This window comes from Leptodactylus fuscus, chromosome 1 (assembly GCF_031893055.1).
Source record: "Leptodactylus fuscus isolate aLepFus1 chromosome 1, aLepFus1.hap2, whole genome shotgun sequence".
Taxonomy (NCBI): Eukaryota; Metazoa; Chordata; class Amphibia; order Anura; family Leptodactylidae; genus Leptodactylus; species Leptodactylus fuscus.
Window position 1 is genome coordinate 44,560,750 of NC_134265.1, and position 24,405 is coordinate 44,585,154.

The window sequence follows — 24,405 nt, forward strand, 5'->3', positions numbered from 1 at the left end:
TCAAAAACAGTAAAATGGAATAAAATGGAAAACAGCCATTAAGAAGGTATATCATTAGATCTGTCAATAACGTAACGTCGTATGTATAAGGCCTAAGGCTACAATCCGATGACCGGAGTGCAAAATGGCCATGTAAAACTCCCATTTTTCATGGCCGTCTTGTCCCCGAGGGGCACCTGTTTTCAAGAATCGCCCATACATTTGAGTGAATGGAGGGTTCTATGAAAATGGACAATAAACAAAATGCAAGGAATAGCATACAGCCTGCTTCGTGTGTCCATAAACAACGCTTGAAAAAATGAAAGAGAGTGGTAACTCACTGTTTGTGTTCATAAGCCATGGTGTAGAGGTCGAATCCTGTTAGTTTGGTGCATGGATGATCTCCACCGGCTAAGACATTTGCAATAGACGAAGAAAAATATAGAAAAATCCAGCGCTCTCAGAACCACCATAAGTTAACAATAAAACTTGACTTAGTCATGGCATGACTAAGCGGCTATAAGCCTCGTAATGCGTAGGCTAGTTGTCCCAACCTCTGCACTTGGACCTGTTATTAATTTTTACTTGGAGAATATCTCCCATGGAATAAAAGTCAAGTTTTATTGCTAACTTATGGTGGATCTGAGAGTGCTGGGTTTTTCCATATTTTTCTTTGTCTATGAAAATGGACAAAAATAGGACATGGCCTATACTTTGACAGTCCGTTACAATGGGCCGTGACAGTAACAGTCATGTGAATGGGGGCTGCAAAGTATGAGGGGTCTGTGTAAATGGACACCCCTTGGTCATCTGAATGTAGGCCGAGATAAATAAAGTAAAACTATATTGCAGTTGGATTTATCAAATATTAAAGAATACGTTCCTTATTATTCTAGAACTTTCTTATTACATCGCTTTCAACTACTTCCCCATAGTATATATTTTATATATCACGGATATGTAGTACAGCACGTACTTTATATTCCTACAAGGCCGAGGATTCTTGTCATACCTGAATCTCACTTGGTAGATGTCCTGCTTGGTAAGTGTAAATTACATTCTAATGAAACATGGCAGAAAAAAATCCGTCTTGTCTAGCGAGACTGCCTAGATCAATTAAACCTACTGAGACTTAGCCAGAGAAGGAGAGAAATAGGACAGTTTAATGAGAAACCTCAATGAACTTCCAGGCTCTCTCTCTAATACTTTATCTCAAATTTAGCATAGCGTGATCCTTATTTCAGAAGAGAATGGCGCACACCTCACATCTTTTATTTCCCTGAAGATTAATTCTACCAAACTCTACCTCATGGATTCCTGCCAACGTCTACGGATCTGCAACCTGCGCTATAGTCGTCTTCTTATTGTTATTTTGTATGGCACCGTGAAACCTCTTCGACAAGTCCGTGCCCTTCTTGAAGGCCATTTTTCAGTCTAATTTTGGCTGCACTGTATCTATATGGCAATATACAATTTACATAAGTGTCAAAAATTGACATTATTTAAGGAGATCTTGTTGTATGTGTTTTAGTAAATACTTCTCTTCCCCTGATACAGCATTTTCTAATTTTAAGTTGTTCCTCCTAGATTAGTATGTATTAAAAATGGCTGTCGTCATTCCCATAGGACTCGGCACAGCAGGACGCGCCAACTGGTAACAGTTGTCAATTTATTCATACACTTCTAGGAGGAACAGCACAATGTATAATACAAAATACTCCGAAATTGTTATTTTATTAGGGAATAGTAATTTTTCTTACTGAGGTGGGCTGAGCGGAATTTATTAAAGGGTTTTTCAGGAAATTTTTGATAATCTATCATGTTGATAGGTCATCGGTATCAAATTGGTGGGGGTCTGAAACCAGCGACTTTACTGAGCTTCCGATATCAGTAGCCTTGGTGTTGTTAAAACACAGTGCACAGATCTGGAAGCAGACAGTGCCACCCACTGTGTAGTGGCAGTTAGTGATTACTGCAGCGCAAATCAATAGAAGCTGAGCTGTAGTATTCACCAACAGCCACTACACATTGGATGGCTCTGCATTGCCTTAACCGCTGCGTAGCTACTGAATCAGCTGATCGGTAGGGCTCCTGGGTGTCAGATCCACATTATCCTGCAAAACCACTTAAGGCGGGGGCAGGAAAAAAATCTGCAGAAGAAGTGCTGTGATCTCAAAAACACTCGCATTTTTGTAAATTGCAGTATGTCAATTACCCGTTCACATCTGCATTGGTATTCCGTCCGGGGGAGTCTGCATGGGGAAAGGAATACCAAACTTAATTGCAAGCGCTGTGCAGTAAAAGTGTGCTTGCCACGCGCTGCCTGCACAAATCATGCGAACAGGAAAGTAGATTGTGAACTACTTTCCTGTCCGCATGATTCGTGCGGAGATCTGGCGGCAAGCACATCCTAATTTGTTGTTTTCTCTGATCATTTAATAGACTAAAAGGGGTTGTCAAGTATATTTTATACTAGGCCAGGAGGTCGGGGAAAGTGAAAAAACAAACAAAAAAATACTCATGTGTCCCTGGCGCTCCAGTGTTCCCCGCATGTTTGTTCCAGAAGAAGTCCTCACTGCATGTAACCACTGAGGCCAATCAGTGGCCTCAGCAGTCACAGGAGAGGACCCAGGTTGTCACTGCTGATGTATGTGAGTAAAGTCCCAGATCCTTTTCTGTGACCACTGAAGCCACTGCTTGGTTACAAATGGCTGACTCTTGCTGGAACAAGTCTCCAGGTGACGCAGAACCAAACTGAGGTGGGGGACACTGCAGCGCTGGGACATGTGAATATGGGTTTTTTTTTTTAGTTTTGTTTTTTTTTAAGGTTATACTTTTCCTGTTCTCCGACCCCAGCACTAAAATATCCTGAAAAACCCCTTAGCCAGAGAAAGAGAGAAATAGGACAGTTTAATGAGAAATCTCAATGAACTTCCAGGTTCTCTCTGTAATACTTTAGCTCATATTTAGCATAGCGTGATCCTTATATCAGAAGAGAATGGAGCACATCTCACATCTTTTAAGTCTGGGAGGGATCCATGAAAACGGGCTAGGAGGATGTAAATTGCCTGTGAAATAAGTCAATTTTTCAAGGTTAATTTACATCACAGTCATGTGAAAAAAGTCTAAAAGGAAGGCTTATTAAGTAGAACCGCCCACTGGACTCCTAAGTCTAGAAAGATTAGATATTCACAATAATAAATTATATTTACCATGACTGTTCCACTGTCGAGTGTGTTACATAACCTTAAAACCTTTGACCTCCCCACACTGCCTTTGACCTTTCCTTTCCCCTGACTGCATGGCCAACCACCCCACCCTACCTTAAAATAAGGACACAGAGGCTTCTTGTTGGATAATTTTTGGCCACAGCACATAGTTTATTTACAAACACGTTCAACATGAACAACTGTACACTCACCGGCCACTTTATTAGGTACACCATGCTAGTAACGGGTTGGACCCCCTTTTGCCTTCAGAACTGCCTCAATTCTTCGTGGCATAGATTCAACAAGGTGCTGGAAGCATTCCTCAGAGATTTTGGTCCATATTGACATGATGGCATCACACAGTTGCCGCAGATTTGTCGGCTGCACATCCATGATGCGAATCTCCCGTTCCACCACATCCCAAAGGTGCTCTATTGGATTGAGATCTGGTGACTGTGGAGGCCATTGGAGTACAGTGAACTCATTGTCATGTTCAAGAAACCAGTCTGAGATGATTCCAGCTTTATGACATGGCGCATTATCCTGCTGAAAGTAGCCATCAGATGTTGGGTACATTGTGGTCATAAAGGGATGGACATGGTCAGCAACAATACTCAGGTAGGCTTTGGCGTTGCAACGATGCTCAATTGGTACCAAGGGGCCCAAAGAGTGCCAAGAAAATATTCCCCACACCATGACACCACCACCACCAGCCTGAACCGTTGATACAAGGCAGGATGGATCCATGCTTTCATGTTGTTGACGCCAAATTCTGACCCTACCATCCGAATGTCGCAGCAGAAATCGAGACTCATCAGACCAGGCAACGTTTTTCCAATCTTCAATTGTCCAATTTTGATGAGCTTGTGCAAATTGTAGCCTCAGTTTCCTGTTCTTAGCTGAAAGGAGTGGCACCCGGTGTGGTCTTCTGCTGCTGTAGCCCATCTGCCTCAAAGTTCGACGTACTGTGCGTTCAGAGATGCTCTTCTGGCTACCTTGGTTGTAACGGGTGGCTATTTGAGTCACTGTTGCCTTTCTATCAGCTCAAATCAGTCTGGCCATTCTCCTCTGACCTCTGGCATCAACAACGCATTTCCGCCCACAGAACTGCCGCTCACTGGATGTTTTTTCTTTTTCGGACCATTCTCTGTAAACCCTAAAGATGGTTGTGCGTGAAAATCCCAGTAGATCAGCAGTTTCTGAAATACTCAGACCAGCCCTTCTGGCACCAACAACCATGCCACGTTCAAAGGCACTCAAATCACCTTTCTTCCCCATACTGATGCTCGGTTTGAACTGCAGGAGATTGTCTTGACCATGTCTACATGCCGAAATGCACTGAGTTGCCGCCATGTGATTGGCTGATTAGAAATTAAGTGTTAACGAGCAGTTGGAAAGGTGTACCTAATAAAGTGGCCGGTGAGTGTATAAGACAACCCATAAGTATAAATATCCAACCTGAGCGGAGGTCCTAGGAGCTACGAGAACAAGTAGTATGGCCTGGTGCCCACCAATAGATCTAGCCAATTTACCAGCATCCGTGGCCCCCAGCTCGGTGGCACCACACCTGGCTAACCCGTTAAAGGGACTCCACCTCGTGAGAGACCCACCATGTGCCAGACCACCCACCGCCATAAGCAGACCAATTTTACAGGGGAAAACCCACCAGGATGCTTCCCCCCAACGAATGTAAACCACTCCAAGGACACCTGCCTGCCGAGGCCACCGTGACGCTTGTTCACCGCCGAAACACTCCACTTAAATCCCAGACTGGTACAACTCATCCTAGGCCAGCACCTGCAAAAGAAGAAACACAAAAAACAAGGGAGGGAGGGAGGGACCGTTCACGATGCTGGCCGGCCGCCGAATGAAGCTCCGGCTTAACTGATGGAAGCTCCGCTAAGCTCCGTGCCCGAACTTCTGGTACTTGGCGCAGGGAGACAGGAGCAGCGTCAACAGGCCCAGGTAAGTACCCCCCTCCCCTGCTATCCCTTGCGCACTGCCTACAAGGGGGAAGTCATGTCTGTCCTCCGTTACAGGAACGCTGTCCCCCCGCTCCGGACCTAGCTTTTTGCTATGACACTATATATCACTCTACTCTGCTCTTCCTGCTCTACAACATGCTCCATGCTGACCTAGCTCCAGGTTTGATGTGACAGGTTCACTTTAAGGATAACCTCAATTGCAATACAGTGAAGTTTCTTGGACCATGGATCAGTCTTTACAGGACCACTGATGCCAAGGCAGGTTAGATGACAGGATAGTGTTGGTCACCAAAGTGTCAATGTGTTAGAGCAGGGGTACGTACGGCTCTCCAGCTGTTGCAAAACTACAACTCCCAGCATGCATACTGCTCTGCTGTTCTTGGAAATCCCATGGAAGTGAATGGAGCATGATGGGAGTTGTAGTTTCACAGCAGCTGGTGAGCCGAAGGTTCCTTACCCCTGTGTTAGAGCATTCAGCTAGTTCTATTTTTGCTATACTTACGTCAACTATCACCCCCATGAGATACAATGCCCTTGTCGGCATGTGGTCTTGTGTACAATATCACTTCCAACATGTAATCTGTGGTTGGCATTGTGCACCCACATGTAGATTAGATGACCAGGCATGAACATTTGATAATACGCGACTATTATTATGTAGAACTTGTAGAGGCTTGCTCCCATAGATCTGCCCAGTTGGCTACAGTACTGTATATACCAGCAAGAAAGCATAGCGTGAACAATTGGTAGGAAACCAAGTACAATCTATATACAGCTAAGTTCTATGTGAGCAGGGTTACTTGATGTGAATACTACGCATAGCCTAACTATTCCCATGACCTACAGAGAACACTATGAGACATTACTCAATGACATTGCAATGTAGAAAGGAGATCACTCAAGTCAAATTGTTTACTGCCTAAACAGTACCCATTATAGATCATGGTACCCCGGCCAGCGAAGGCTGCCGTACAATAAAAATGCCATTCCGAGCAGTAAGGGACTCATCAGTTTGGAGTGGGGCATACTAATAACACAAAGAGCTCTATAACCACCGGCTGCATTATATTGGATCTGGCATGGTAAAATATTAAAGTAGTTGAGGTCCGTCATTTATTAACTAGAAATCTATATTTAATAAAGACGGTTCTTTCAAGTTCATTGAACTGGATTACTGAGGACAATTTCAGGTAATTTTGTATATAGTGTATATTGATCTCATATATCCAATTACTTGTGATTACTTTATGTGTATGATCGTCCTTATGTAGGTCTTAGTTATTACCATTTAGACATTTTGGCATCCTAGCAGCTTCTGCTGTAACCCTTTAAGGATGACAGTTTGGTCATCAAGGCTCGGCAACTTTTTTTTTTATTTTTTGCATCTCCATCTCTGGTTTGAACTTTTTTCCAAACTTCGTGCACTTTTTTTTTCCCTATTCCACATGGGGACTAGAACCTGGGACCGCTTGATCCCTTGTACCATGTACTGCATTACTTCTGTTGTGCAGTATATGGTACAGAGATTTTGTGGGTGTAATAGAGAAAAGGCAGCCTTGAGGCTACTGAATAGTCTTTTGGCTGTCATGGCAAACCCTTGGGACCCTGCGTTCTTACCGCAGGAGACCCCAGGTGGTGGAAAGGGAGGGCACTCCCCCCAACCACCCAGATGCTGTAACCGATATTGATCACTGCATCTGGAGGAGATAGATACTCTGCTAGGTCAGAGTATTTTTCGATTCTTGCTGCTAGTCCGAGGCCCCAGCTGTATAATAGAGATAAAACACAGAAGCGATATAGGACAGCTAAGCACCATACCATTACAATTCAGAGGAGAAAAGAGTTAATGGTTACAAGAGTGCCTAATATAAGATCCCCTCGTGAATACGCTGGGCTCAAATTATGGGACAGATCTACTAATACTTAGCTTTAGACAATGCAAACTTATACTAGACAGCTTTAAACTGCACCGGATTTATCAAATTGTCAGTTTGGCTTAGTTCACCCCAGAAAAATGCACCAATATTTGAAAAGTTGCAACGTAGGCCACACCCATTTCCCACAAAGCCACTCCCCTTTCCATGCAATCCATATAAGTGCCTAAAACAACTGATAAATGTGACACAACAGTTTTCGGTGCAAATTACAACATAATTCCGGTACTTTAGAAAATCTCCTCCAATGTGTCTGGTGCTTTCTTGGATTGTCCCTTTTAAAGACAGGAGATAATATTTTTTTCTGTTTTGGCTAACAGGAGTGCGGACCTTGCCCCCATACTAGAGGAGATCACAGAGACAACATACAGTTCATTCCAATGTAGTTAGAATAATTGTGCTAATTTTATCCATATTGTGTATCCAAGTAAAAGGATCGGAAAGCAAATAAAACCTATCCTGTTATGGGAGAGTGCTCTCATTGTCTTCAGAAGAGTACAGAGTAAACAGAACAGATAAGTGATGCTCAAAGCCTGACATCATAAAGCAAAGCCACCCCATACCACAAGAAAAGCTGGCCTCTGTGCTGGCAAGATGGTATCACCCACTCCTTGTATCCCAGACATGAACAATCTGATGCACAGTGCCCTATATGTATTAATATCTAATTTAGGGTATGTTACATGTGTATGACCAGAGCGTACGCATACAGTCTTTTTCTGGCTTATACTAGTACATGTACTGTGCATTTCTATTTAGAGGTTGACTAACTCCATATATAAGTACAAAGTGTTTAATATGTTGTTGCTTATTCGTTTCTTTAGGTTATTAAATATCATTGATCTCATATACCCAATAATAAGATTAGAAGAGGGGAAGTAGATGTAAAGCCTAGCGCCAACCGCTTGTAATTCTCCAAGGCTGATTGTTTACGATAAATGGAGGAATCTTCCTCGACTAGGAAAAAATAAAGTCAAGGAGTTTGCGCAGAATATGACATTAGAAAAAAAAATTTGCAGCAATTTTTGAAAGATAAATTAGTAGTGGGTCACAAAAAGAGAAAAGTAGACAGATACCCAAATATTTCCTCTAATTTACTATCCACTCCTTGCTTTGGATTAAAAAACTGAATTATAATGACACAAGTGAAAAACACCCTTAGGACTCACGTACATGACTGAGTGTGCTTCCGATGTTCGGCCGGGTTTGCAGCGCAATGTACTCGGAGTGCAGCATCCCAGAGCAATGTGCTGCTATATGTTCTGTGTTTGTTACATGTACCTGGGATTGTCTTGTGTGTCTTGTATGTGTATGTGTTTATGGTGAAGTACATTGTATCCGCCATTTTACTGTACATACGCACTTATCTTTTCATCTTCTTGTTGTTTGAGGCCACAGGGTGGGGTTTAAGGAAAGGGTTTATATTCTATAGTAGCTGTAGGAAAATCAGTCCAGCAGTTTAGAGGGTCAGCGGTTAGTAGTCGAGTCCAGCTTTTCAGAAGTATAGAAGTTCAGCTCTAGCATCATTCACCTTGCTGAGTGAGACAGCAGGAGAACTCATCCTAGAAGCTAAAGACACAAGCCATCTTATTCTAAAGTACAACCGGAGACTGCCCCAGAGCTAGTGAGAGAACTTTGGGAGTTCACATCCACACGGCTCAGTATCGAGAGGTCCCCTCTCCTATAAGGAGTGCCTCGGGGAAAGACAAGAAGTTCAGGCATCCCCGTTTACTGCACAGCCTCGTGGAGGATTCAGAGTGTGTGAGTAGCGCACCAGGCCTAGCAGGCGGCACAGCCCGTGTCACCATATTCTGCACTCTCTGATCCCCCTCCACCGGGTTGCTGCAAGATGAGACTTGGAGAGACATCCGAGTGCACTCCATTATGCATTCATGGCTATGGGGGGCTTCAGATTCATTCTGTTCTGATGAATCGGAGCAGGATAGGACCTGCTCTATAATCTTCTGGATCATCAGAACAGAACGAATCAGAAACCGCCATAGATGTGAATGCATAATGGGATGCACTCGGATCTCACGAACGCAAACTTGGCCTCATAACACGTCATGTGTATATGAAATCTAGGGATTTACTCTCACCAGACAAAGTTGATGAATTTGTGTTCTAAAAATTCATCAAGGGTTTGTTTGAAAGTTGCCACTACATTAAAAATTGCCAAAATGGGGTAGGATTGGACAATTAATACCCCCCCCCCCCGAAACCAGCCATTAATCAAAATAACCTACATGATTTTGTGCACCTTTTAGTTCTGTTACTACAATATTTGCGAGGCTCTACCTGCATTTTCATTCAGAAATAAAACATCCAAATTGAATCTGCTATTATAATACTTTGAGGTGTCTTCATACCCCAGAGTACAATAAGTAGAGGCCCAGGAAAGGTGAATACAGTGTTAGTTACCTCCACTGAGCTCCAGCACTATTCCATGTTCTCTTTAGTTCTCTTCCAGCCTCCTGACTTACTGACATCAGGGACCTTTGAAGCCCAATGTCAATGGTTTTCGTGATGCATTAATGCAAGCGATACGACGATGCCTGACCCATGTGACCGCTGTGGTCCAAAAACAGACTTCAGAGGTCATGGATGTCAGTCAGAAGGCTCGAAGACAACAGGAGTCACTTTGGAGCACAGAAGAGGTGAGTAACACTGTTTTTGCTTTGTCACCTTCCATGGGTCTCAGCTTAACATACTCTAAGGTCTGAAGAGACCCCATAGTAGAATAATAGCAGATCACTCGATGAATTTCGAGGTTCATTCTTGTAGACAACCATGTCCCACAACAGTATAGTTGACCATGAGGTCGGATTATGGAGGCCTCACGCTACAACCCATTTTGCTCTTAATATAATCCGCCCCTGAGGATGTGACTTTGATAGGGGTGTTTCCTAAATAGTCCTAAATTATTCCCGATTTTTATTTAGATCCTAATCATCCGGCCCTAAAATGGGGTTATTTCTCCAGTGTAATTTCTTATGGAATCATAGCGGATCTTCCACTTCCGTCAACTGGCGAGTTTGTGGCGGCCAAACCTTAGTGACTAAGTTTATGGTCTTGACTCTCTGTGGGGTCTGACTACTTGGGACTCCGATGATTACAGTATGGACGTCCCGTATCCATATATGACTAGAGCGGCCACTCCATTTTACTCTATGGGATTGCCAGAGACATGCAGTGTCGCCTTCTCTTTGGGAGTCTCATAGAGATGAATGGAGAGGCGACGTGTATGTGCGGCTACTGCACCACTCATAAGGGAGAGAGCGCTTTATATTGTCCATATCAACCAATCACAACATAGCTTTCATTTCAAAATGTGCTCTTAAAAATTGAAAGCTGCTCTGTGATTGGCTGCTATGGGCAAAAAAGAGATTTCTTCTGGTAAATCTCCCCTTACACTGAATGCCATAAATACACGGCTCGCACTGCGCCCGCTTCCCCTGTACATGACCATAGTACAGTTCTCAGCACGCCGCGGGCACGACACTGGTCAGATTCCATAAATAAGCACCGTACTATGGTGTTGTCCTGACAACTGCAATGCACAGGCCCACAAATTGCCAGGATGTCTCAGGTGGCGTTACTATAAGAACAGATGGCGGCTTTCAGATACAAGTAGTGAGGCTATGTGGACGGGATTGATTGTTTTGTACACAGTCCACACTACAGAGCAATGATCAAACGCTCCTGCCTTTCATATATACATGTGTGTCAGGAAAGTTGCATCAAGAATTCCCATTGGCGCACATAAAAGTACATGATTCTGACCTAAAAGCGCCATGCTCTGTTTAGTACCTTCATGTTTCCTATCAGGTTCATAGTTTACAACAAGTGTTAAAGGAACATATCCGCAGATGACTTATCTCCGATATACGTATCTCACTGCAGCCTGAAATAGCCCAAAGGTTATAATACCACCTAACGTATTACATCTACAGTATACGTGTCTCACTGCAGCCTGACATAGCCCAAAGGTTATAATACCACCTAACGTATTACATCTACGGTATACGTGTCTCACTGCAGCCTGACATAGCCCAAAGGTTATAATACAGCCTAACATATTACATATATATGGTATACGTATCTCACTGCAGCCTGAAATAACACATAAGTTATAATACCGCCTAACATATTACATCTACGGTATACATATCTCACTGCAGCCTGAAATAGCCCAAAGGCTATAATACCGCCTAACGTATTACATCTACGGTATACGTGTCTCACTGCAGCCTGACATAGCCCAAAGGTTATAATACAGCCTAACATATTACATATATATGGTATACGTATCTCACTGCAGCCTGAAATAACACATAAGTTATAATACCGCCTAACATATTACATCTACGGTATATATATCTCACTGCAGCCTGAAATAGCCCAAAGGTTATAATACCGCCTAACGTATTACATCTACGGTATACGTGTCTCACTGGAGCCTGACATAGCCCAAAGGTTATAATACCACCTAACATATTACATCTACGGTATACATATCTCACTGGAGCCAGAAATAGCCCATAGGTTATAATACCGCCTAACATATTACATATATACGGTATATGTATCTCACTGCAGCCTGAAATAACACATAAGTTATAATACTGCCTAACATATTACATATATACGGTATATGTATCTCAGACAGCCTGAAATAGTCCATAGGTTATAATACTGCCTAACATATTACACATCTACGGTATACATATCTCAGACAGTCTGAAATAGCCCATTGGTTATAATACCGCCTAACATATTACATATGTATAGTATACTTATCTCACTGCAGCCAGAAATAGCACATACTACTAATATATGTGAAAGTTTGTGTGTTTGTATGTTTGTTCCTCAATCACACAAAAACGGCTGAACGGATTTGAATGATATTTGGCACATAGATAGTTTGTAACCTGGATTAAAACAAAGGCTACTTTTGATACCAGTAAATGACATTGCTTCACGACTGTTATGAATTTATGTTCACATTCTATATTAAACTGCTCTTGCAGCAGCTTATCTCAGGTTCGTGATAAAGCTAGGGCTGTTATCTCTCTGTGTAAACACTCAGCTAACCCTCAGTCCATTGTGTACATGCATTTGGATATTATCTGATCTGCTCCAGGCAGTGCTGACACACTGAATGGGAAAATACCTTTAATCCAAATTGCCAGTTTTCTACTTTTAAACATGCTGGGAAAAAGAAAATCTAATTTGTCACAAAATTCTAAAACAACGAGAGATATGAAAGAAGCCAGAAATCACAGAGTTCTCCTCAAGCGGAGCTGAAGGGGATCATCGACGCCAACAACACACTCATTATATGGCATCCCAGAAAGCTGCTGAGATGCCGAAACAATCACAAGCACGGTGCGAGGAACAAGTTCAGAGGCAGGCCAGGTTGACAGCTGCCAAAATGCCAGAGCAGGCGGATCATCAACGCCAAAAACACGCTCATTATATGGTGTCTCAGCGAGCTGCCGAAACAATCACAGGCACGGTGCGAGGAACAAGTTCAGCAGCAGGACAGCTTAAGAGCTGCCAAAACACTGGAGCAGGCAAACCATCAATGGCAGCAATTTGCTGAATATAGGCGGATCATTGACACCAGCAATTCGCAGACGAAGTCGCAGGCAGAGGCTAGTAGGTTATAATACTGCATATCATATTACATATCTACGGTATACTTATCTCACTCCAGCCAGAAATAGATCACATAGTAATATTCCACTACATCTCAACAAACCTCTAATACCATCCAATTACTAGTTTTGTGACTGCAGGACATATGAAGAGTGGGCATATTACTTTTTTCAGCTTTTATCTAGGTGTGAAGAAGAGGTTACCCAACTCATCTTACCTCATTGAATATAACAAATTCCATGTCTTTGTACATGTCAAGGGGTTTTTTCAGAACTTTAATATTAATGGCCTACTTTAGAATAGGCTTTATATCAGAGAGGTAGGTGTCCAACAACAAGCACCCCCACCGATCAGCTTAGCCTCTCCATTACTGGGCATAGTACTATTCATTCTGTAGTAGTTTGCCTGGTACTACACCATGTCCCATTAACCTGAATAGGATGGAGCTTCAGCACCATATACAGACACTACAGTATTAACACAATGAATAGTAAATATAATGTAGCTGCGGCTGCCACCCAAGTGCCATGGCCTCCTTTCAAACAACTGATAGGTGAGGTGCTCGGATTCACACCCACCAATCAATGGCCTATTTTAAAGGAGTTTTCTGGAACTCTTAGTGGAATTCATACTTAGGATCCATCCACATGATACGTCATCAGTGTCTGATCAGTAGGGTCCAACCCCGAGAACCTATGAATCAGCTGATGGCACGTCTTAGGCTATAGCTCCTCTTAGTGAAACTCAGCAAGAAAATGCTGCAGAAAAAAAAAACGTATCCGCAGTGTTTTTCATTGTATTTTTGCAGATTTTCTTCTCTGATTATACCTACAGGGAGAACGCTAGCTTTTCCGCAGGTATAATGCTCATGGCGCAATTTTCAAAAACATTGAAAACGCAGCTTTTCTGCAGCTAATGTTTTTCTGCCATGTACGGATGGGATTAGCCAGGATCTCATTCACTTTGCAGGTAATGTACAATGCTGTATTTTTGCTACATGGGGCTTTAGCCTTAGAGAGGTTTCCAGGGCCTTGATTGGTGGGGGATGGTTTTATCCTTGGAACCCACACTGATCAGCTTATCCAGCTGCCTCCAGGCCCCAAAAGCTATAACACCTATTTAAGTAATAAGACCAGATCTGCAGTGCCCTGATGCTTATGCTATACAGTAGACAGGCTGCAGCTCAATGCCAATTACTTGAATAGGAGCAGAGCTGCTTCCATCTCCATCTGTATCTATAGCTTCCGATGCCCACAGGCAACCAGGTCAACTGATCAGTGTGCGGTCTATATGTCCTGTGGATGGGTCATCAGTATGAAAATGTTGGGTAGACTTAGGCTAGGTCATGAATAGGTGATCAGTGGCAGATCAACCCCGCGGAGCCCCTCTGATCAGCTTTCTGAAAAGGCTGCAGTACTCATGAGCCCCTTAGCTGATGATGATGTAACGTTCATCGGTCACATAGTGCAACAGCAGCACAGTCCCTTTAAAGTGAACGGGACTGAGCTGCAATTCTAAGCACAGTCTCTATGCAATGTAAGGCAGGACATATTCAGTGAAAAGGACTCTTCAACCAGCTGATCAGAAGGGGTCCTGGATGTGTGACTTCAACTGATCCTATATTGATCCTTTATCATACAGATAGGATGTCAATAAGTTAGCTCTGGAAAACTCTTTCAAGGATAAGTCTGCAATTATAAAATCCTGGAAAATGTTTTCCCCATGTGAAGTCAATGCATCAAAATAACAAATAAGACTATTGTCTATTCTCCTGTCTGTAGCTCACAGTGATGCCCCCCAACCCTCAGCCCTGGGATTTATAACATGGCTGCCCCTGTTCGGTGGTGATACCAGAGGTCGGACACCCACCAGTCTATGACTTATCGTCTATATAATGGCTAGGTGATGAATCCTTCTAAGTAACATGTCTGCTCCTTGATAACATCTGCATTTATAGCACCTGCCTTACACGTAAAAGAGAGAGGATGCTAATAAATTCTTATTAAAATGAGATTCCTCATAACTGGGGATCGAAGACATGTAGGTGTCGCTGTCAATAATGCAGAGTGACAGCGACCGTCAGCGAGGACCTGTTGGTGGCACTGGTGAGAGCAGGCGTGGGAAATTCTACAGCTCTGAGTCTTCGCTCCCCTATGTCTATCATCACTTCACGTGCAGAGGGAGAATTTTACTTACTAGAATTATATAAGGAACTGCTATAAAGTGAACTCTCTAAGGAAAGACATATATAGGATCGTAAGAACATATAGAGATGGAAGAATGCACCACACTGTACTTAGGAATCCGCTCCAGTACCCTCTTCTTTATGACATTATAAAAGGACACGTATATAGCACCATTTCTCTCCATAAACAATGTATTATTGTTCTGACAGACTAGACCTGAGGTCTTCCCTTCAGACAGATGACATCTGTAATGTCTGCAATGTTCTCAGGCATCAATGAAAGCAACAATTCAAAACAATTTAACAATGTATGGAAGTAACACAAGTAATACACAGAAGGACACAATTCAACTATAATACAAGATACACTGTACTGTATATGTATACTGGCATATGGTATAGGATATACAATTAGATAACACAAGGATAGATGGATAGACAGACAGATAGATAGATAGATAGATAGATAGATAGATAGATAGATAGATAGGATAGATAGATATGGATAGATGGATAGATAGATACAGATGGATAGATAGAAAGATAGATATGAGATAGATAGATAGATAGATAGATAGAGAGATAGATAGATAGATAGCACAGATAGATAGATAGATAGATAGATAGATAGATAGATAGATAGATATAAGATAGATAGATAGATAGATAGATAGATAGATAGATAGATAGCACAGATAGATAGAGATGGATGGATGGATGGATGGATAGATAGCACAGATAGATAGAGATGGATGGATGGATAGATAGATAGATAGCACAGATAGATAGATAGATAGATAGATAGATAGATAGATAGATAGATAGATAGATAGATAGATAGATAGAGAGATAGATAGCACAGATAGATAGATAGATAGATAGATAGATAGATAGATAGATAGATAGATATGAGATAGATAGATAGATATGGATAGATAGATAGGAGATAGATAGATATGAATAGATAGATAGATACAGATGGATAGATAGATAATATGGATGGATAGATAGACAGATGAGATAGATTAGATAGGTAGATATTAGATAGAAAGATGTATTAACTACATTGATATTGCTAAATCTATACATATAGATACAACATTTGCAATACATATAACATAGTTGGATACAGTAGATAGATAGATAGATAGATAGATAGATAGATAGATAGATAGATAGATAGATAGATACTAGACACATAGATATTACCCAGATATATACAGTAGATATTTTAGGTGTGACACAGTACATAGATATGTTATACAGATACATTAAGTAGATAGAAAACCAATATTGGATACATAAATATTAGATAGAAAAATAGGTTAGATACATAGATCTTGATAGATAAATCTATGCAGATCAGATACACTGATTGATATAGTTATTAGATAGATAGATAGATAGATAGATAGATAGATAGGAGATAGATAGATAGATAGACGCACACACTTATGTACATCTGTATATATGTAGTACAGTACATAAATAGACACAATAACCCCGGAGATGACTAATGGTTCTATAGTCTATCACTAGGGTTGTGTTTCTGCCAGCGGTTTAACCCTTTATGTCCTGGCTGCTTCCAGCAATAACATGCCCTAGAGATTTCCTCCCAGCACATACACACTGACAGCACACTATAGAATGTGCTATAGCAATAACTCACAGGACACACAATACATACTGCACAGAATCCATATAACAGCAGAGCCCTGGGCAGGGCACAGACAGCTGCACACCTTCCAAATAACCCAGTAACTTTCCTTACCATGTATGTGCCACAGTGAAGCGCCTCTGCTTGGGGATATTACTGTTCAGCAGCATCCTGCGGAGAAGTCTGGGTGAATTCCTGGGGGATATAATAGGTGACAACCTGGGGGACGCAGTAGAAGTCTTTCTGGTGGCTTTGGACTTCTCATGCTGCAACAGGTTTTCCCTTAAAGTCTTGACCAGGTCCTCATTGAGCCAGGCATTGGGGCAGTGGGTATTATCCACTTCAGGGACAGCCAGGGTGTCAGAGCTTGGCACTTGCTGCTGAGCCATGTCTTCCATGCAAGTTGGGTGAAGTCTAGAAGATAGGTGTTCAGTGGCCAACCTACCTGCCAGCTGCAGAGCAGGTTACTCCTCTGTTTGTAACATGGTTTGGATCTCTTCAGCTCCTGTGTTTAGATAGTGATCTGTTCACACAGCAGAGCCTATGACACATTACCCCTCCTATCCTCAATATCCTTGGCACTGGCTCTTTGGGCAATGATCAGAAGACCAGGACTGAGCCTGCATTAGAGCTGCTTTGTGAGAGCCCTACAGGTTCTGCTAAACTATTGCAAGTCTTCTACTGCAGCTGTGTCTATGTACATAGAAAGTAAAGGGAGGAGGGAAGTGAACGCCTGTTCATGTGGCTGGCAGCCTCTCTTCCTACAGTGCATTACACAGGGCTCCTCATACAAGAAGTCAACCAGAACATTCTTCCTCTCCTGCCATCTGCTCTGCTTTATGTGCAGGTACAGAATGGAGACAGGAACCTCAATCTAATTTATTGATAGTTCAACCATAAATTATTAGTTCTATGAGCTGGAAAATGTTGCAGTGCTGACAGTAGCTGGAAATACCTGCTCCTTATATATACCTAAGAAACAGGAGCAGCCCCTGGATCCTGCAGCTCTGGGCGCCTCATAAATCATCTTACTAATAGTATACACTCAGCCCATTGCTAGCATCACAAGTACAGATCTCTAGACAGTACCAATACTCCGGAATTTGCCTGAAATTTGTATGCATTACCCCAATCTATTCATCGATCCATCGCTTATCATTTGTCCAAATTTTTTGTCACCTTTTTATGCCTGGTAAATTCTGCATAAAATCCTCCCATCAAATATATTGTGATTTTGTTTTTACACTGCCCACATAATAGAGTGTAGTTGTTCCCGATTTGCTCCTTTTTTTTTTAAAAGGGTGCAAATGCACCCTATACAATGTTACTCCAGATAAACCAAGCCCACTTTCCCCACCAAAAAAGCAAAGTGTCAGGCTCAGATCACATCTGTGTTCGGGGAGTCCACTTGGACTATAGGCATAAAAATGTGGTTACCTAAGGAAACCCGCGGACCCCATAGACTTGCATGACTTTGCTCTCTGCATATTTCATGTGGATAGGGGAACGGAATGGTCCGAACACAGATGTGAAACAGGCCCCGAGCCTTGTGTAAAAGCCTTCAAAATAGGCGCAAACCATCTTAATGCCTAAAGCTAAAAAAATGGGGGTTATAATTGGAAGAAAATAGGCATAAAAGTCTCAATAAACCCCCCCCCCCACACACACACACTGTTTTTCAGTATCTGATATGTTGGATTCCCCTCTGTATATAGCATTTGCAGTTTTCTGTTCCATCACAGAGTTGGATCTACCACTTGGCAGAGACAAAGTCTGAGGAACCCCAGTGACTTAAAATGGGGTCTGTTGGAGCTCTGTAATGGTATCCATTGGTTACACCAGAAAGTAATAGTTCTACATGTGAACCTAGCCATAAATGGTCACTAAGGGCTAGTTCACACAGGGCTAGGGACCACGTATTTTGGTCTTTATTTTGATGCGGGAAGCCGCATCAGAATAGGACCAAAAAGCACCTGCCATGACTGTCTGGAGTAGGCCCACATGAATGGTCTTAGTCCAGATGGTGCTGTCGCGAGGCGGATGCCACGGCTGAATCAGTCGCGGAATCCGCCTGAAGAAAGGGCAGCTCGCTTCTTTTTTTCCGTGAGCTGGAACAAACCGCTCACGGAATAAAGGACGCTAGCGGTTCACATAGACCTCTATTGTGAGGGGGTGGATTTTGAGGTGGATTCGGCGTCAAAATCCGCCCCCTCTTGCCCCGTGTGAAGGAGTCCTAAAGTTCATACTACCGTTCAGATTTCTGTTCTTCGGGTACACTTGGAGTCCAAAAAATGGAAACCCTATCCGCTTGAAAGGTGGTTACCAGGTTTCCGCTCGATATCAGGAAAGAGAAAAATCTTTCTTATAAGGACGAAGTTCCCAAATGGTCACACAACGCTAGTGTGACCATAGCCTTAAATAGGTTACGCAAACACAGGCTGCTGCAGCTACTAGTAAGTTTTCCATCTAACCCCAGAGCTTTATCAGCATCAATACTGTTCAATACATCGCTATAATTTTTCACATGATGCCCCTGAATGAATACGAATAAGATGGCTAAAGGTGATTCAAATGTCTGGTTTTTTTGATGGATCGTGTGTCCATAAAAATAGGATATCTCCTATCCCTGGCCAATTTTTCCCTGATCCCTCAAAGATCTTCATCTGTGTTACATGGCTGGTTATTACAACAGTCGTGTGAATAAAGCCTTACAGAACAAATTTTCCTGCTTTCTCCATGTGCTGTCTATTTCAGACATCATAGTAGCTATCTCCCGAGTCTTCAGCATTCATGAGCCGTGGGCTAACCCCTCCCCTCCACCCCTTAATTGACAGTTGTCTCCCCATACACAGTAGTAGGGAGAAGGCTGCCAATCTGCTGGTAGGCAGAGGAGGACAGGGTGAGACCGTAGGTCATGAATACTTAAAGATTGTAAGAGCAGACATAAGAGGCACATAAAATGGGATATTAAAATATCCTGTCTTTAGAGTAGGCAGCATAAAGGTGGTAATAGATTCCCTTCAAAGCTGATCTGTCAGCTCCAGTCTGTTTTAACAAATACTTGTGCCCCCCCCCAAAAAACAAAAAACAAAAAAAACAACAAATTATGGATCAACTTCCTTTAAACTCAGCTTTGTGAATTTCCTCTGTTACTCCTCCTGGAAATGTAAGAACTGGTGTTTTAGCCTATGACATAAAGAATGACCCTACACAGTCTGATTGTGAACTGATCAAAGAGTGTGTAAAGAGACATCCCTATTGACAAGGAAAATGGTAACACCCAGTTGTCAATTTATTTACTAATTTCCCTGAGTTACAACAGAGTAACAGTAATGTAGATGAATATATGCTTCAGAGATTTTATCTCACAGCTAGTCATTAATGCAAACATGTTAAAAGAGAAGGCAGATCCTCCTTAAGGTAAATTATGTCAGACAAAGCATGTTGTACAGATCTGTAAGAAGACAAAACACGGCACACCCCAACATCAAACAGCACCATACAGTGGCACAAAGATGGCCTCAGGCTTCATGTTATGGAACCGCCGGGCAAGCTTAGTTAACCCATGAAATGCAGTGGAAGACACTGGTAACAAAGAATAGCGGTCTCTATTATTATTACGGTGGGGGATTCTTCTATTATATTGGACTGCCATTTGTGCAAAAATAAGTAAAGGATCCTCTGCCACATTTGTTGTCACTTCTGCAGCAGCTTCTCAGCCTCTATGTTATGAGAGGAACCTGCTGAGAAACTGACAGTCACCGAGAACAACTCAAAAACAGCGACTAGTCTGACAGCAGATCCTGTTCTCGGCTTTCCAAAAATAGCCACATATTGGAACTTTTAGGAACTTTAGCAATTGCCATAACTTCTAGTTTACTGATTTCTGGCTATGATTTTAATTCTTGTCTTTATAATATGGTTTGATATGTTACAGCTGAGGGAACCTGTCAGCCATTGTCCGGCATGTGAATGGACCTTAAAGGGGTTATCCTATCCAGCTTACCCAAATTATCTGCCTTACATCCAGTGCTAAATAGTCCCTGTTCTTTTGTGCATCCTTTGTCTCGCTTTATTTTATTTGCTGCTCCTTGTATCACTGTTATTTACATGTAGTGAATCTGTGGACAAACTATATTTCTCATGATTCCTCTTATTCCGCCTCTTATTCCCTTCTCCAGTCTCCACATGACCCTGCTGCGCACTCTGCTTGCTTCCTACTAGATCCTATCTGATGAAGGTCCAAAATGACCGAAACGTTATGTGCATTTACTGATCTAGTACTTTCTTTATGCTTGTCAAACCAATTCATGGCGTTTATGTACCAAAAAATAAAATTCTGTTTCACCCTTTCACCTATATACGGTGTGCAGCAGCATTTGTTTATACTTTCCACTGCAATGAAATCACAGGTAATAAATCACTCCCATATCTGAGGCCACACGCTGCTATGAGGTTTCATTTGCTGGCTGCACTGCTCACAGGGAGAAGTAGTGAGCGTCTAAACGAAATGTCACAGCTGAGGTAATTGACCTGAACAAGAAACTGCTTTGTATTGATGCATCCTATTATTTGGCCCATGTTTTTTTTTTTTTTTTTTTTTTTTTTTTTTTTTTAATGGATAACCCCTTTAAATTTGTATACATTTAAAAGTTAAACAATTTGTAAAATCCCAGCCTTGAGTTGCTTATTGTGGACAGGTTAGGCCTGGTTCACATGTGCGTTCGGGTTTCCGTTCTGCTTGGGGATCCCCCGAACGGAAACCTATACACATAAAAAAGTGGTTACCTTAAGGAAACCCGTGGACCCCATAGACTATAATGGGGTCTCTGTGGTTTCTGTACGAAAAAGGTGGATAGAAAAGTGCTGTTTGCAGGATTTTTCTCTCCGCATATGGCCCGAACACAAATGGAATGGCCCGAATGAAAACGGAATGATCCGATTGGCCTGAATACAAATGGAATGGTCCGAACGCAAATGTCAACCGGGCAAAGAATCTGACAAGTGTCAGCCAACACCAATGAAGCCAACTCTCCAGTCTTGTCCCCACTAAGATGGTTAGAGGGAATCTTTAAAATTATTTTTTCAAAATGTAATTGCTTAGAATCGCAAACAAGTTTAAGGAATTCTAGGAATTTTAATATGGTTATGTTCATGACAAAACCCTTTAAACCTCTATCACTTCTACATAGGGGTTTATATATGAAGGCCACCATGTCACAATGTCAGATGATACAATTTTGACCATATGCCCTAGGACTGCTGAGCCATCCTTGTCCATATACCTTCTGGCAAGCACTGGAGTAAGGCCTTTACAGTCCCTAAACCCTTATACGATTTTGGTGACCCCCACATATATGTCATTGAAAATATAAACACGAATAAACTTACTGAGGCTGGATTTACATTTGGGTTGGAGTCTACGAGACTCCACTGCAGATTCTGCCTAAAATCGGCAGAGAGAAAAGTTCTATAAGAACTACTGAGGCTTCTGGATAGGGGCTAAGTGTCTATAATGACACATCCCCTTTAATGAATATTCTGCTGTAGGTGTCCCTTTTACAGTTTTACGCAAGATGGTACATCAGGGTAAACCAGCTATAGAAAATTTCTGAAGTGCCCCTTACCCTTGATACCCTATGCATATGTTTTTTTCCTTAAAGGGATTTTCCAGGCAAAAAATGATTCTTTGTTTGTTTTTTTTTAAAAAAGGTCTGTTAGTGCTATTAATGGGTTAATAAATGCCCCCATATACCTTTATCAGTGTTTTGAGTGATTTTTGGGTGTCTCTGGGAGCTCCTGGTATCTTCTGCATTTGTTTACTTGGTTCAGTTTCCTGCTTTGTAACTTCCACAATAGCTCCCTCTCACCTCACTCCCCATTTTCTTCTCTCCCTCTCTCCCATACACCTCCTCCCTGTCTCTCCAGCTTTCCCACCCACTATTAGCTCTTCACAACTAACTAAGCCCACTCCCCACATCATCATACTTACCTATCTTCCTTCCAATCTTCCTCCTGCAGGAAGGCAAATCCTTCTTTTCTGATTCTGCTGGTGCGCGCAATAGTCCCAGTGCTGCTCTGTGCTCTGCAGCTGATGATCCATCTCTACTGCGCAGGCGTGGGAGCTGTGCAGTAGAGGTGGATTATTGGCTTCAGATCACACAACAGCGCTGGGACTATTGTGTGCGCCCACAGTCAGAAAAGATGGAGAGTCCGTCCCGCAGGAGGAAGCCTGGAAGGAAGAGAGGTAAGTACAAGTGGGGAGATGGGAGTAGTAGTGACGTTCCGTTTCCAGACACAGGGAAACGGGTCATTACTGTTTAACCAGAAAATATCTCTGGGGCGGTCACAAGGATATGGTAAATATACATTTTTAATAAATGATGTTATTTAGAGAGTAGGCGGGGGAGGGTGTTTAGATTAGTGTTGGGATTTAATTATATCCCGGACAACCCCTATAATTCAGCCCTGCCTCTTGCCCTCATCTTTACCCATGAGTGTTTCTTTTTACCTTCCCGAGTGTTTCAACTTTTTGAACAGATGAATTTCATTATTTTATATCAATGGGTTTACTGTATTAACTATAACATAATCTAATACAGATCCCGGTATCCTCTACAGGAGGGCTTGCAGATCTTAATGATACAATTATAGTCACGGTAATTGGGTCAGAGTTAATTACCGATTGAGGTTACGGAGCACTGCTGGCAATGGACATCCTCTTAACTGAGCAATGTATGAAGATCTCTCCAACGCATTTTACACAGAGACTTGAATCTACTTTTTCCTGTAGACTTTCATGTACAAATGATTATAAAAATCATCCAAGTTCTAAACTATACAGTAAAAAACCATGAAATGACATATAGGTTGTTATCTATAGTAAAGGCCTATTGGTCTGTCCAAAATAGGCACAGAAGGATTTGGGTCAAGTGGAGGTTCTGCCCCTGCAAACATGTGAAATATGGTGACAGCTAACTTCCCAAGAGCCCAAGACCAGGACAACAGGCGCATTATGATCGGCTTCCTATGTCACAGTGATTTATGAGCTGCCGGTAACAGACGGTCAATGGGACAATGGGGCTGCCGTCTCCAGGGTAGCCAGGGCACATGACAGCGGACCTCATCTATAGATGGAAATTTATACTGGAATCAACCGGTGGCAAAAATTACAGAACCAAATCATGAACATGAGTCCTATATCTGTCTGGCACTAGCTATGCACACAGTAGCTCTCAAGGTAATGGCCTACTCTGTATTGCTGGCACCCCAAGTACATCAGTGTCTCCATACCAGGAGGAAATCATCATAAAACAATGTTTAATAAAAATATGGATATCGGCTTTCTGTATTGCAGCCTAACTACAAGCATAAAACGGATATTCCCATTATATGCAGTACAATTATGACATGTCCATGGTTTTCTGACTACTAGGACCGCCACTAATACTGTCAATGAATGTAGCACTGGGCTGGTTTAGCATGGCACCCCCTTTAAGATCTTCCCTACCAGTGGCGTAACTAGGACCGGCGGGGCCCCGTAGCGAACTTTTGACATGCCCCCCCCCCCCCCCCGACCGATGCCAGCTGAAGAACCCGACTTACTCCCTTCCCCCACATTCCTGCGCTCTCTATTATGCCCCATAGTAGTCCCTGTACACAGTATTATCCCCCATAGTGGCCCCTACACACAGTATTATCCCCTATAGTGGACCCTGCAGACAGTATTGTGCCCCATAGTGGTCAATGCACACAGTATTATGCCCCATAGTGGCCCCTGCACACAGTATTATGT

At 42.4% G+C, this 24,405-nt stretch overlaps 1 protein-coding gene across 3 annotated transcripts in view; it reads right to left on the bottom strand.

Moving 5' to 3' along the window:
- Positions 1–24,405, bottom strand: part of PDE4D (phosphodiesterase 4D) — a 919,557-nt gene that overhangs the window by 474,952 nt on the left and 420,200 nt on the right. The window contains exon 1 of one of the 3 annotated variants that reach the window (XM_075269765.1): positions 16,725–17,278. The exons of the other annotated variants lie outside the window; for them this stretch is intronic. Within the exon in view, the coding sequence (XP_075125866.1) occupies positions 16,725–17,008 (284 nt within the window). The 5' untranslated portion in view covers positions 17,009–17,278. Of the gene's footprint in view, positions 1–16,724; positions 17,279–24,405 lie in introns of those variants that run through there. 3 annotated transcript variants of the gene reach the window in all.